Source organism: Ruditapes philippinarum, unplaced genomic scaffold, assembly GCF_026571515.1.
Source record: "Ruditapes philippinarum isolate M1 unplaced genomic scaffold, ASM2657151v2 ctg3226_1_1_1_1, whole genome shotgun sequence".
Lineage (NCBI taxonomy): Eukaryota > Metazoa > Mollusca > Bivalvia > Venerida > Veneridae > Ruditapes > Ruditapes philippinarum.
In genome coordinates, this window is record NW_026864279.1 from 49052 (window position 1) to 64261 (window position 15210).

The 15210-nt window shown below is 31.8% G+C and overlaps 1 protein-coding gene across 1 annotated transcript; it reads left to right on the plus strand.

Annotated features, from left to right (window-relative positions):
* Nucleotides 1–9580: 9580 nt before the first annotated feature.
* LOC132725044 (uncharacterized) lies at nt 9581–13466 on the plus strand. The gene is made up of 2 exons (XM_060710030.1): nt 9581–10436; nt 13282–13466. Exons 1-2 carry the CDS (start codon nt 9636–9638, stop codon nt 13321–13323), a joined length of 843 nt encoding a protein of 280 aa, XP_060566013.1. The 5' UTR covers nt 9581–9635; the 3' UTR covers nt 13324–13466.
* Nucleotides 13467–15210: the final 1744 nt, after the last annotated feature.

Consider the following 15210-nt stretch of genomic DNA (forward strand, 5'->3'; position numbering starts at 1 on the left):
TGACTTTCAATAATACTATTTTAAATATATTTGAAATACCAATTTCTTTAATAAATACTACATAGTAATAACTAAATTCCTTTTTGTGATATTTTTTCTGACACATATGTGCAGACATTTACATTGGTGTACACCGGTCTTAAACTGACCTGTGTGTGAAACCATTCTAAGCATGATGCCCAAGACCCCAATTTTGGACTTGTGAGAGGCTGTTAAATGACCCCCAGATTGATTCATAAGGGGGTAACGTGTAAACCAACGCTGAAAAAGCATTTGAACTATATCTCAATCCATTGAGAAAGTGGCATCACTTTGAAATCAATTTTGAATTGAAAAAATCGAGGCAAATAGTGATTTTGGGCAAAATTTTGAGATGTCCCCCCCTCGTTGCCATGGTAACAGAAAAAATTTAAGCCTGAGCATTGTTGTTGCAAAGGGCAATGGTCCAGTTCAACATTCGTGCCAAGTTTGATTAGTGTTGAAGCAGTTTTTTTATAGTATTATTAGCAATTTTGACTTGTAACGGGAGACTTTTCATGAAAAAAAGCCCATTTTTTCACAAAATGCTCATGAAGTAATGGGTTAAGAAATTTTGCATCTTGATTGGGAAAAATATTTAGTACCATGTACAAAGTTGTTAAATCCAACAAATTGTATATCATTCAAAGCATTAAAAAATACATATAAAATTGACAATGGAATGTGTTTTTTTGAACATCATCTGTCTGCGTACCATATTGGATTGAAATGAATGAAGAAAAATTGTCAGCTTTGATAACGGGAATTTTGACTTATGATTTTTTTCTAAACTTGGAAAAGAAAAAAAGCATATTTGGCATTATTTGCCACTGGGAATAAGTCTGTTAATCTGACCCGTGGTGACACTGGTAAAAATGCATGTTTTCATTATTTATTTTTTTGAAAACAGTTTGGTTTGTGAAATATACATTAAATATTATATAAGTACCTGTTGTCTGTAATAATCTTCTAGTCTTTCTTTAATCTTATACTGTACTTTTTTCTAGCTACATGTACCAGCCTTTCCAAGTGAATATTAAAGTAAATAATCTTTTATTTCCCTGAAAAAATAAATTTACAGATTTCATTTTCAAAATCATCCAATACTACTCTCTTAGTGTGTGTATATACAGAGACATATAAATACAATTTATGTATTTTAACGTCTCTGGTATATACAATGTATATATGTGTCTATACAATGTATATATATGTTTACACTATAATATGATTGTGTACAGCATGTAATGACATAATTAAAAATTTGAAAAAATTTATGATAATAAAATATTAATAATATTTCTTCATATTACTCCACAGTATTACCACTAAAATAGAAAATGTTCTATCATTTTATTATGATATCTATTTTTTACATGTAGATTTGTGAAAAAAAATGTGAATATCAGTAAGTGTCAAAAATTGTTAAATCATATAAAATGTCTAATTAACACTGATAAATTACTTCAACCATGTATTGAGAACAGGTATAGATCATTTCCAACAGACATGCTGTTGTGTTGACATTTTCGCGACATGGTTGTGTGTCTGCCTTGTAATCAAGAGGTCTGGGGTTCAAATCCCTTTTAAGTGCCTGAAGATTTTTCAGGTTAACAATTATCAAGGTGGCAGTGATTTTTTTTTTCAACTTTCAAAACAACCTGTGGCTTTATAAATGGGAAACTATAGCTTGATTAATCAGAAAAGAGGAAAAATTTCAACCACTGAAAATGGAATTTACCCATACATTTAAAAAAAGTGTAATTCAATTTAAAGGGGTTCCATTGCGGTATTTTGTAATGATGGGACTGAAATATTTTTTCCAGATAAATGTACCATTTGATGAATGTTTAGAACACTAATCTTTGTACAAACCTTTAGATCATTTGCGCACTTCGTTTTCCCAGAATAATTATTCAAATTGTAAAAAGATGACCCAAAATGAAATGGCTAGACTTTAAATAGATATATATAATAATTTATAACGGTCAAAATAAAATTATTCTGAAATATTCAAGAATGTGCCCCATTTGGTAGAGACGTAACGGCCGTGACAAGACCAAAAAATTGTAGGCGTATATGCCGGTTTTCCTGTAAAGGCAGACATCTGTGTAATATCAATTTGTAAAATCTGTCGGTTTTGCAGTCCAAGTGTCTGGTAATAGGACATTTCGGACCATGGACGTTTCGGACCAGACATTTCGGACCAGATTTTGGGACACTTCGGACCATATTTAGGGACATTTCGAACCAGATTTTTGGACATTTCGGACCATGTGTTGGACATTTCGGATCATGCGTTAGACACTTCGGACCATTGTTTTGGACATTTTGGACCATGTGTTGGACATTTGGGATCATGTGTTAGACACTTCGGACCATTATTTTGGACGTTTCGGACCAGAATAAATATTTTTTATATGTTATGCATCAATTATTCTATAAACTAAAGTGTAACTTTAGAATATATGAGACACCATGGAACGATTTTACACCTATCCCGATTTAGATTTAATATATTTTGCACTATAAATGAAGAAAATTAAAAAAAACAAAAACAAACAACGTTTTAATGACACGTTTGCAAAAAAAATATTATAAAGTATATACAAAAAGACATTTTTATATTGCAGTCTGGACATCAATTCTTTTTACAATTATAATCAGTTTGTTTATTGTTAATTAAAACTGTACTTTAATCGCATTCCAATCAAATCCAAACAAATTAAATATTTGTTGTCAAATTAGGTGAAAATTGCATACATATGCTTCTTTAACTCAGTGAAACGTCACTTAAACGAGTTCTATTCAGCAATTAAAACAATGCTGGACATTGTAGAAAAATGGTTTCCTTTATAAATATGTCCCCATCAATAAAATTATGGGCTCATAAAATAAGGTATTCGCGAAGGAAATTTTTCATATTTTCTTCTATGGTATTTTCCAACAACCAATGAAATCGAAGTATTCTCAAATTAACAGAAATTAACAGAAATACAACAATATGATTGGTCACAACTATTGTGTACAATAAAAGGTTTATTCTTTTCTATTTTCGTAAACTTAAAGTACTTTTCGTCTCGTTTAACATCATTATATGTGGTGGTTGGTCCATCTATCCGATTCTGATAAAGGTTTGAGGGATTTATTAGTGCGTGGTCCGCGAGCTCACATTTTCTCCAGCAAAAAGATGAATGTACTAAGATATAATCAATGCCGTAAAATGAAACTTTACAAGATAAATACAAGGTAGTCTAACTAGACAAAACTTTTTGATGTATTAGGTTAAGACGCGAACACATTAACATTACGCGAGAGGTAGTTGCCTAAGTTATATACTACAGTATAGGATACTGTATGTAAGTTTCGACCATATATTTTTACGTTTTAAATTTTTGAGTCAGTGCACAGCCATTGTATAAAGTGTACAAAACCTATTTTAAGTGTTTATTTTTAAAAGTGGCCCTAATAAGTGGCCGTGAAACGGTGCTATGGAGAAGTTTATTTATTTATTTATTTTGTAATTTTATTGCTATGAAATTTTAATTGAATAATTTCTTAATTAGGCTGTGCACTAGACTATTTTTACCATAAAGTCTCATGGTTATTATCAAAATTGGGAGGTGCTGGCTACAGTTTACCCATAATGTCAAAAAAGACTCCATATTGTATATATCCCTTTGCCCCCCGCCCCGTGTTATTTATTATCTATCTTTTTTATTCCTGTATATATAAACTAGTATCCTTAATACTAGTAAACGTGAACCCGTGCCCCCATATGGAGCAATACGTTTATCACGGTTCACTCAAGCATGAGATTTTCTTAAATATGTTACATAAAGACTATCTCATCACATTATGGGTAACCAAGTTATTATTATTAGCCATATTTGGGACTTAGATTTTTTCTTATTCTTCTATGAATTGTTTAAGTAATAGAAGATTAATTATTATGTGTGATATCTAGATGCATAATAATTTATAGACCATGAGACAGTGATAAATAGATAAGGCCGTTTCCACCACATTTTAACTATCATATTTGTTTTAATTTTGAAATAAAGTTGGTAAAAACACGTATACATTGGATGCAACGGGCACCTGCTAAATCTCTATCCCGTTCGCGCGACAAACTTGTCGAAATAGGTCAATCCAAAAATTAAGAAAATTTGCAAATTATCACAAAATCGGATTGACCTCCTTATTTTGTAAACAGAGAATTTTCGGCCAATGAGAACAAAGGAGGCAATCCTCTCTAAACCAATCAAAATTAACTTTATAAAGCGGGTGTTCGGTAAAACTTACAAAATTTACAAAATTTTAAAACAAACTCTGCTAATTACAAACATGTAATTAATAATATGCATCCCAATGTATACGGTTTATAACATGTAAATAGAAACCAACATAAATAATAGACAGCCCACATTGAATTGGTCAGAAAACGTTCCTGACATGCCTTCTTCGCAAGTATGCGAACTCTACAATTATAGGTAATATTTTAATTTTTCTTAAGTTATACTAAATATTAGATTGACCTGTTATAAAAGACGGTAACTACTATAAACGTCTTGGCCAATTTTAAAATAAGTGCTTTTTAATAATTTAATTTTAGAATTCTTAATCTTAGTATGGGATTGCCCCATCTTCCTCCCATGGCAGAGGTTGTACGTAGAGACTACCCTGTCATGGGGGATATGGTATGCACATAAACACATGTACGGATATAACAATAAGTAATTAAACATCAGCTCCCCCTTTTTAAAAGGTTATAAATGAAGTATATGCTCGCCCATATGGTCTCTTTCCGGTGGCGAGGGTAAACAAACCCAAACACACACACAATTAAAACGTGTGAAAAACTGCATTGACAAGGATGTCGTTGTTCTTTAATACCTGCTAGAACACGATTTAATTTGGTTAAAATTGACTTTAAATAGGTATATTCTCGTGTGTATGTGTGTGTACTTATTGTACATATTATCAAATAGTTGATGAAACAGGTAAGTATATCAATTTCAATTATTTTAGATAAATTAAACATAGCGTATCATTATCTCTATATTTTGTATGAAGGACATTCGCATAAATATATCCTACGCTTACCAATATAGTTCTAAAGGTATTCTATTATTGTTTTTTTTTTAAAAATTCAATATTAAAAAATTGTCAATTGGTAATATAAGCTTGTCAGAAAATGTGAAAATCTCGTCGGACAGGTCATTATATATACTGCATGCATTTTGAATATTATAAAATATAACAATGTCAAATATTTGTTGCATTTATTATTAGAATATATTAAATACATCCTGAAATAACAAATAATTACATATAAAAAGGAATATATGTGCTGGTCCGAAGTGTCTCTATCATGGTCCGAAATGACCATCACATGGTCCGATATGTCCAAAAATCTGGTCCGAAATGACCAAAAAATCTGGTCCGAAGTGTCTGGTCCGAAACGTCCGTGGTCCGAAATGTCCGTAATTCAAATGTCTTGGGTACGAAAGACTCGAGATCTCCAAATTACTTCGAAATTATTTACGAAAGTTTTAGTCCTCGGAAACAAATTGGCATCAATAAATAAACTTAATACGGGGAAGTCAAAGTCCGGGCCCGCGAAGCGGGCCCGGGCTTTGGCTTGCCCGGCTATAGACTACACGTGTATATTTAAATGAAAATTCAAATAAAAAACAATTCAAAAATATATAGAATTCTATACCTATCAATGAAATTTTCAGTGTCATTTCTAGTTAGGCGCCGCCATTTACAATGTAACTCAATGATAAAAGGCGGTGTATTCCGATAACGTAACAAATCTCAACTTTTCGGATTAATAATAATCGTCGAGTGTTCCGAGTGAAAACGGAAGTGGGTACATATAATACCGAATGACACCTTTAAAACGGAAAAATGAAAGGATTTTTTACCGACTTCCCCGTTCATAGGCTTTGCCTAATTTCATATTATTATTAGTCATCAAATTCATAACATATTATGCTTTATAACATACCTTATGAGCTTAACAGGCTGATAATTATGCTCGTGAAGTAGGTCGAAAAATATACCGGAAGTTGTCGGATTCATTTAACCTAATTATCGGCTAATTCAGAGACGAATAGATTATCTACATCTCTGGCTAATTCTATTTCAATATCCACTTTGCAATTATAAACTACAAAATTTATCCGATAAATAATGTCTTTTTCAAAAATTCTGGAATATAATACAAAAAAATGTGATGATAAGGCGGATGAGTAAGTTAAATATTGCAAGCCGTCAAGCACTATGACCCAATTAATTTACTATCCCATTCATAGAATTATGTGACCTTTCAAATTATATCCGCTACGTTTCTAATACCGTAATTCAAGCTCAATTGCACATTATTTTCAAAAAATAAATTTCTTGTCTCCACTTCTGTTCGCAATAAATCGAAGTTTTCAGAAATTCAGAGCACTATTTTTCACTCGCGGCGGTTATGCGTCGGTCATGGTCGGGTGATCACTATGAATTCAGCTTACCTTGATATGTTAGAATACAATATAGCATATAGAGTGGCGATGAAACGTCACAGCAGTGGGCGTTACCCTGTATGGTTGGAAATTTCGGGTTTGTAAGTGCACTAGTTGGGACTACGTCCAAACTAAAAACCAGTATATGAAATGTTTTTTAACAAAGTAAGAAATACTGTTACAGTAGTCTATTTTAACAGCAATCTTTCGTTTTATGACGACTGTACACATCTACTTTATTAAAAAAAGTAAACATCAACTAAAGTGGGAAAAAATATACAACAACTCTATTTAAAAAAGTACACATCTATTTTTGAAAAAATACGGAAGCGTCCTGGTGCCAATTTAACATGTTCTATAAAAATGATAGCTCAGACTTAGGAGAAAAAAAGCCTAATTAGGAGTTTATAACTCCTACGTAGGACTTATAAGTCATACATAGGTCTTTATTACTTACTCCTACGACTTTAAAAGTCGGTATAAACTCCTAATTAGGCTTTCTTTTATCTCCTGCGCAGAATTTATAAAGTCCTATGTAGGTCTCATAAACTCCTTATTAGGAGGGATCATTTTTTATAGAACATATTAACCCTTTCGCTGCCAGAGGGTTATTTATTTATTTATCACCTATTTGCCAGAAAGTTTTCTAAGAAATTACTATATTATTAATTAATATAATTATTATTATTTGTTATTAGTATTATAATAATTGTATATGTTTCCAAATCTGCTAGTATTAAATAATTATTGTCGATTGTCTATGTATTTATTTTTATTATTATTATTATTATTATTATTATTATTATTATTATTATTATTATTGAACACTTTCAACCGCTTGTACTGCCTGGATAATTTATAAATTTTCATGACGCATATCCATAGACATTTTTCTGTTATGAAAATGTGATATCGATATTAAAGGAACTATAATTGTAATTCCCGTCAAACTATTTATCTTCCGATAAGTAGCAAATCGATTATAGTAGTTAAGATGGTATTTTGTTGTTCTTTGCAATCACGTGACACACTTTATTCAATAACTACTTGTATGACACTTGACATCCGTAACGTATCAGTGGTAAGAAAGAGTGTTTATACCCTTTCGTAAGGAGATATATTCAACATTCCTAGAATTATCTTCCTTTTTTCACAAACAAAGACAAGATGCGCTATTATTTCCCGCAATATATTTTCCTCTCAACGGTTTGGTTCACCACATTTTAGTTTGTACAAATTTATTTTAGTTCGATTGTGTTGGAAGCTATATAAGTTCACCACACTTTAGTACATATTTTATACCATTTCAAAATATATATGCCAAAAGCATTATTAAGACAATAACGGTGTCCTATTTGTTATGAGAACAAAAGTAAAATAAAAACATTTTTAGATAGATGATTCCACGTAACATTAGACAAAAATCTACTCAAAGATTCCAAGTATGTCGCGCATTGAGCTGAAAATTGTATGAGGTTATACGAATAGATAAAAAAATACTCGTTTGAATATCTTTTTTCATCATAGATTGAAAATTGGAATTGATCTACATTAAACAGCTGCTGTACTCGACCATGAAGAAAATTTTGAACAGAAATGAAAAGTTGTTCGGAAATAATTTAGTTTCAGTTTCATACATACTTTTGTTTAAATTGAGGAACAATAGTTGTTCTGACTTCATCTCCTTGTGCCATAAGTGTTAAAGTTTTTAGATTATCAATGTCATTCTATCATTCTAATGTAAATTAAATTAAAGTGAATTAAATTATAGTTCATTCAATAATGTTTAAAAGCGTAGAACTAATTCTTATAACTATATGATTTTTTTGTCATTTACAATTAGTATAAATGAAAATCATTTTCAAAAGAAAGGAGATGAAAGCTCATGATCAGTGAAATCTGTTGAGTGTGATATTATACATATACTACCTTGTAGTCTCGCAATGCAGACAAGTCTTGGTAAGTCATATTTGCTTCTAAACACTGGGTGTAATTATTACTACTAAGTAGAAAATGCTTACCTTGACAGCTTACTAATATTTATGTGAGTTGTTCTTACAAAGTTATTGTGTATATGTTTAAGCCACTGTCGAAAAGAACGTATGTACTCTGTAAAATATGCGAATAAATGTAAAATTAATGAATATAGTAAGAATGTAAATGAATTCAAATGAAAATGATGATCTCCGTATATTCATCATATTTTTTATTCAAATTATTTAACGCGCTGAACTTGATATATCTGCATGATTTTAGGTACGGCGCACATATGATTATCATTATTGTTGATTAGAATATTTTCTTATAACATATTTTGATCATTTGTAAACAGTTGTAACAAGTCATATATATATTCTATACTTATAAGGTATTTTAAAATTTTGCAATTCTGTAGAGGAATCGAAAAAATAACAACAACAAACAAAAAGTATCTAATATTCTATATCAAATTGAAAGAAACAAAAGAGCGGATACTGCTTCTAAGACATTATATTTTCATTCTTGTATAAAATTTGCACACGAAGCTTAACATTAATGGAGATGAAAAAAAAATGCGGTAATGCCTAAAAATTTAAAATATGTAAGAGTGCAATGTAAAAATATCTGACTGCCCTTATGGTCTAAGCTTCTGCAAAACCATCGGACTCGGGTTGAATGCTTCCTCCTGCATCTGCAGATGTAAATGTACGAGAAACGCATTAACCCCTTGCCAGTATAACACTATACAATTCCTTTAATTGAAGGAAAATAATAATTATTTCCGTATCTTAAGTTCTATAATTATTATAAATATATAGAAATGCGCTTTGGTCTCATGTTTTGTTCATAATTACTTTATACGGACGGTAAGCTTCATTATCTCAGATGTATGATATGAATTAATACGTTTGACAGCGCATTACCTAGCAATGCTTTATCTGAATAACACATTCGGCAATCAATTTTATTTACCAATCACCTTAACGTTTTTACCTTTTCCTACCAATACAAAATCTTTTTTTTTGTGAATTATCAATATTTCTTTTTGTGTTTTATTCAGGTTTAAAAGCGACAGAATTCTAAACATTTCGAAGACTTGACAACAGTTACATTCGTTTTATGTCGCAACAAACTATGTCGAAACAAAAAGATATGGAGCTATCTCTTATTACAAATTCTGTTTTGGATAATTTGGGGTTTAGCAAGAAACAAATTATGTTGAGATCATTATGTATTGGTGAACGTTTCAAATTTATTCCGTCCTTTTCCGGTTTTACTGCGTTAATAGCTGGTAGCTCAGGTGAAGGAGTTCCGCTAGCGGACAGTGATATTGACATAATGAATATATTGAGAGATGTCATTTGTGTTGATACAGGGTTTGATAATCATGGTGAGTTAATCATTCTTGGGACTGATTATTCTGAAACGGCACCAGGTTACACTAGAGTAGTGTCAATATCAATACCAGATAATCTGCTTTTTTCACCTCTTTTTCATGCAATCTCTGTGTATGATACCGTAAGTAGAGAAAACTTCTTATCGAGTGAAAAAATGAGGTTTTTCACTGGACACAATCGTATATTACTTAATGTTCATCAAAGAAATGACATTAAAACTGATATAAATGGACCTTCGGTGACACTTACGTATTCTCCTTCTTTGCATAGTGACTTTGTAGATTCAATATACTTTTACGGAGGTAACTACCTACAGAAGTGGGAAAACAGGATTAAGATTAACGCATGGCCCTCCAGCGAGATTGTGAATGAGGTCTCTGAAATGGAGGGATATATTGTTCCTATTGGGGACAAACAAAGCGATATGCAATCATTGGAATGGAGAATATGTTACACAACAGCGGAAAAGAAATTAGTGTCAAGTCTTTCTGACATTCAAATCAAGGCATATGTTCTACTGAAGGTAATGGGTAAATCACTTTTAAAACCTAACTGTAAATTTCTTACTTCGTACATTCTAAAGAACGTCATTTTCTGGGTAATGGAAACAACAAATGTTTGTGAATTAACACCAAGTCACTTAGTATTTCTAATTCAGAAATGTCTCATTTTCATAAAACATTGTATAGTAAACAATCATCTACCAAACTACATGATACCTGAGAGGAATCTGCTTAAAGGTGTTGTCGTTGGTAAAGAAAGAGACAGCGTAGTGAATTTTCTTTCAGATTGTCTGGAAGATGGTAGCAGTATTATTCTCAAAATTCCTAAATTATATAATTGTATTTCATTAAAAATAGCAAATCCAGACATTTTGCTAACGTTTGAAAGATGGAGGAATCAAGTTGAACATTATTGCCTTATTTGTGACATCATCTTAGCATCTTCTATTACTAGTAATACTGATTTGATATTACAAATAGGTGTTGGCGGTCATGCTAGAGATTATGCAAAACGAATTTTTAAGAATTCTAGCGTACAGATGAACATTCTTCTTCTTGCAATGCCAGATATTATTTCCTTATTGTTAGCCGGAAAATCCCCTAAAGACATAGATGAGCTTTTCCGCAAAAGAATGAAACTCCTGAACATTTTATAAATTAGAAACAAATAATCTACAACATGTACAAAAAGTCATGTAACACATGCCAAATGATTATAAAATTTATCCAGTCAACGTCATACCAATGCCGACTGAGTGAGACTAAAAAAAGGATTGGAGCACCACACTAAATACCGTATTCCGGTATATACCGGACAAGGCGCTTAAATGATAAAATGATAAAATCTTGCTTTTTTACCCAACGGAATGAACTTTAAAACGTCTAATTCATCTTTTCACTGCGATTTATGTCTGATAATGAATGAAAAATGTAAAAATCGGCGAAAAAACGACATTTGAACGTTACCAATTTCCATGATATTCATTTTATCAAGTTTGCTGTCAAGAGGATGTTAACGATTATTCGCTCAAGTCGACATGTCTCTCTATTCCTTAAAGTTTGATAAAAGATATTGCTAAATGTATACATGTAAATACATATGAATAAATTGTATTAAAGGCATTAATTTATCAATTTATGACCATTAATATGACAATTTCATACAGAGTTATAATTGTTTTAACCTTTTCATTCGTTGCATATCTTATTCTTATTGTTGTATAAAACGTGTTTTTCCTTAACCTAGTATGCTCTGTTTACATGTATTATGGTAGTTTTTTGATTAAAACGATAAAAACCGTCAACTGTTTATAGTTTATTTATACTTTAACAGGAGTATTTTCGTTACAAAATAGTGTCATTCATAAAGTTCATGCTGCATGCTAAACTACTCAATTCAGGATGCTAGGCTTGTCTGCAAACTTCAGGATTATACAAAAAAAAGGCGGATACCTTAAGTAGAGAGTAGACAGGAACGAGTTTTTTGTAACCTTTAAATACTGACGTGAATTCGGAGACACACAGGTTTCAAAAATACATCAAATGTAGCTAAAACATTGTTTGATCGCTTATAAGTGACAAATTAGACATAACTATCAAGGTCCTGTCAGACACCAGTTTGATCAGTTACATTTGTTATCATAATTGAGGTAAACTCACAACTTAAGACTGCTTTACTCATGCAAAGGTCAAGGTCATACTGAAAGGTCAAGTGCTTAAAAGCCTAAATTTTGTGTCCGCTCCATAATTTTTAAACCGCTGAAAAGTTTTTGAAATAACTTGGCACAATTAATCGCCACTATGAGACGATGTGCAGAGCGCAATAATTGGGTTGCTACATCCAAGGTCGAGGTAACAATTAAAGGTCAAGTGTATTAAGTCTATAAATTGTGTCCGCCCCATAACTTTAAAATTACTTGGCAAAAATATTCACCACCATGACACAATTTGCAGAGCACAACATCCAGGTTGCTACCCCTAAGGTGAAGGTTCTCCATACCGTTTTGACGTTTAAAAGATTTTAAATTTTCTTGTCACAAATAATTACCATCGTGAGATTGTGCTTATGATAAGCATGGCACATCAAGGTCATGGTTTGATAAAGTCAAGAAGTACACATTCATGTTCACTGCGGAAGGGGATAATGTTGTCCTTCAGACTGCCTTGTTTCTGTAGGGACAGGTATTACTTGAATTTTTCTAGAGATAAGAAAGTATGCAAATAAATGTTATTCCATGACTAAGGATTAATTATAGTATAGCACTAAGGAATTATCCAGTTGTATTATATAAGATTTTCTTAGACCAAATATATTTTATGAATGCTCAAAATGTAAGTAAAAAAGAGATTCGACTAGAAATCTACATGTATTTTAAAACATTTGCTATTACATGCTTATTTTTCCTGATGTCAATTTTAGTAAATATAACAATTTTTATACGAGAAAGCTTCTTTTCTGATATTTTTTCTTGATGGCAGAAATGAATATAAATTGTGCAAAAAACTCGTTTTTAATTTTTGGTAATTTTAATTTATGTCAAAAAATCGATTTATGACACCTGTTACATATTCGGTCGAATGCGACACGTACTTCATACGAAAATGGGGCATAAAATGTGCCATATTCGGTTTGATTGAAAAATATTGACCATTAATTTTCAAAAATACATCTGGAATTTGAACTCGCTGCTGAATATTAATTTTGGTGAAAGCGAAAATTAAAAACAAAATCAGCTGATTATTTCCGCATATTTCTGTCAGTTTCTTACTGTAAACACGAGATTATCCATTCATGTTTAGATGTTTAGCAAAAAATGCAGAAAATCGTGGTGCTCTTACATTTCATTATTTTTTTTCTTTTTTAAGATGTGTGAAGCTGGCGGCCGCCGCGTGAAGTTGGCGGCCTGACAGCCTAGCGGCAGAAAGTTGGCGTAAAGTTTGCGGTCTAGCCACCTGGCGGCCTGAAGTTGCCGGTCTAGTGACCTAAACATTTAATGAAGTTAAAGTTTGTCAAAGAAATTTAAACGACTCTTAATTAGATTTAAAGAAATATATTGTCATTTGAAAGTTATACAAAAAGAAGACAAATTTTATTAAGAAAGTTTTTGATATTATAATTTATGTTAAGATTTAAAGACATATTTTGTCATTCAAAAGTAAAATAAAAAGTATAAATGACATTTAGAAACGTTTTGATTTGATCATTTTTGTGAGGTAAGCATATATTTCTGGAATGTTCACAACACATTGAGTATAAAGCGCCGGTTTGCAAATGGTGATTTCACATATTTACTTTGTCAATGTTATTTGCCATTGATAGAATCAATATGATAATTTGGCTCCTTGGTTTAGAAATAATGTTTTAAATCAGTATATGGTATCAGTAAATTTGTTTCGCAAAAGTCCTTTAATTGGTAACATGGACAGTGTGATATTTGAAAACTGGCTAGTTGCAAACCTTGTGTTTATTATAGAGATATATCATATAGAGGGGACATAGCATTTGGACAATTACCTGTGGTGGTGGTGGGGGGCAGGGGGAGGGGGGGGGTTCACATCCTAATGATGGGCAAGTGATAGGCACTACACAGAGTAACCTAGAAGTTTACAGAATTACTGGGAGTTTCAGAATTTACCAGAAAAGATTGGCTGTAGCGAAACATAAAAAACAATTACAAACATGCACAGTTGTCCGAATTCTCTTAAACGTCCGAAATAGTGGCGTGCTTTGATCGTTGATAAATTGGTCGGATTTTCTAAATCCATGAATGTTTATCATTATTTAACGCATGTTTGGAAATGATAATAGTCGTTTCTACTTTTTAAACTGACATAATATACGTACTCTGTGCAATTTTGCTCTATATATTGAACAAACGCTTACCCACGAGTCCCTGGATTTCGTGGATTTTGGCAGCACACCACACTAATTGAAGCCACAGCTTCGAATGGCCAGGGAGGATTTCATGGATATAGTGACTATTGTGGATTTAAACGACTGGTTGTCTGTAAAGTGAATTTTCAGCCTGACATTTGTTCTTGTGACATGTAATATGATCATTGGCAAATTCGAAAACATGGTTAGAAAAACATGCTGTTAATTTTAGATGTCAAGGCCGCCATTGTTTTTAAACAGCATGCTCGGTGAAAACAAGTAATTTTACAGGGGGGTACAAACTTTCAGCAATAGCAAAAAATCTACAAGGCCAAGCACCTATTTCTTTGTGATATATATGTTGTTTTGGGTCTCGGACAACTGTAGATTTTGGGCTTTTACGGAATGAATTGGATTTTTTTAACTGCCTGACTGTTGCACATGGGATGATTTTATTATAGATTTGCAATGTTATGACATATATGATCTTCACAAAATGTGTTTTCATTTTCCAGGTTGTGTAGTTTGACTCAGATTTATCAGACATATTGCTTATAGGCAGAAACCTGAAATTTAGTGTGGAGTGCTGCCTTTTTGAAGAGAATATTTCAACGTTTACACCATCAGAAATAACGGACTTGTACGGAAATGTTGGTTCCTGGCCAGATGTATAAATTTAAATTTCAAATGTAATTTCGTATTCGTGTTATTGCAGTTGGTATTCGTCTAGGTGCATTCGTATAGATTTTTATTTCAATGTTATGCAACCCACTTTATATTCTTAAAAGAAAGGAAGTTCAAGATCATAAGTTAAAACTAAATTATTCAAATTGAAAAGGAAGAATTATGCAACATAATATCTAATCACGTAGGTTAAACAAGAAGTAGAAAAAATTGATCCTTACATTCTGCAGTATCAA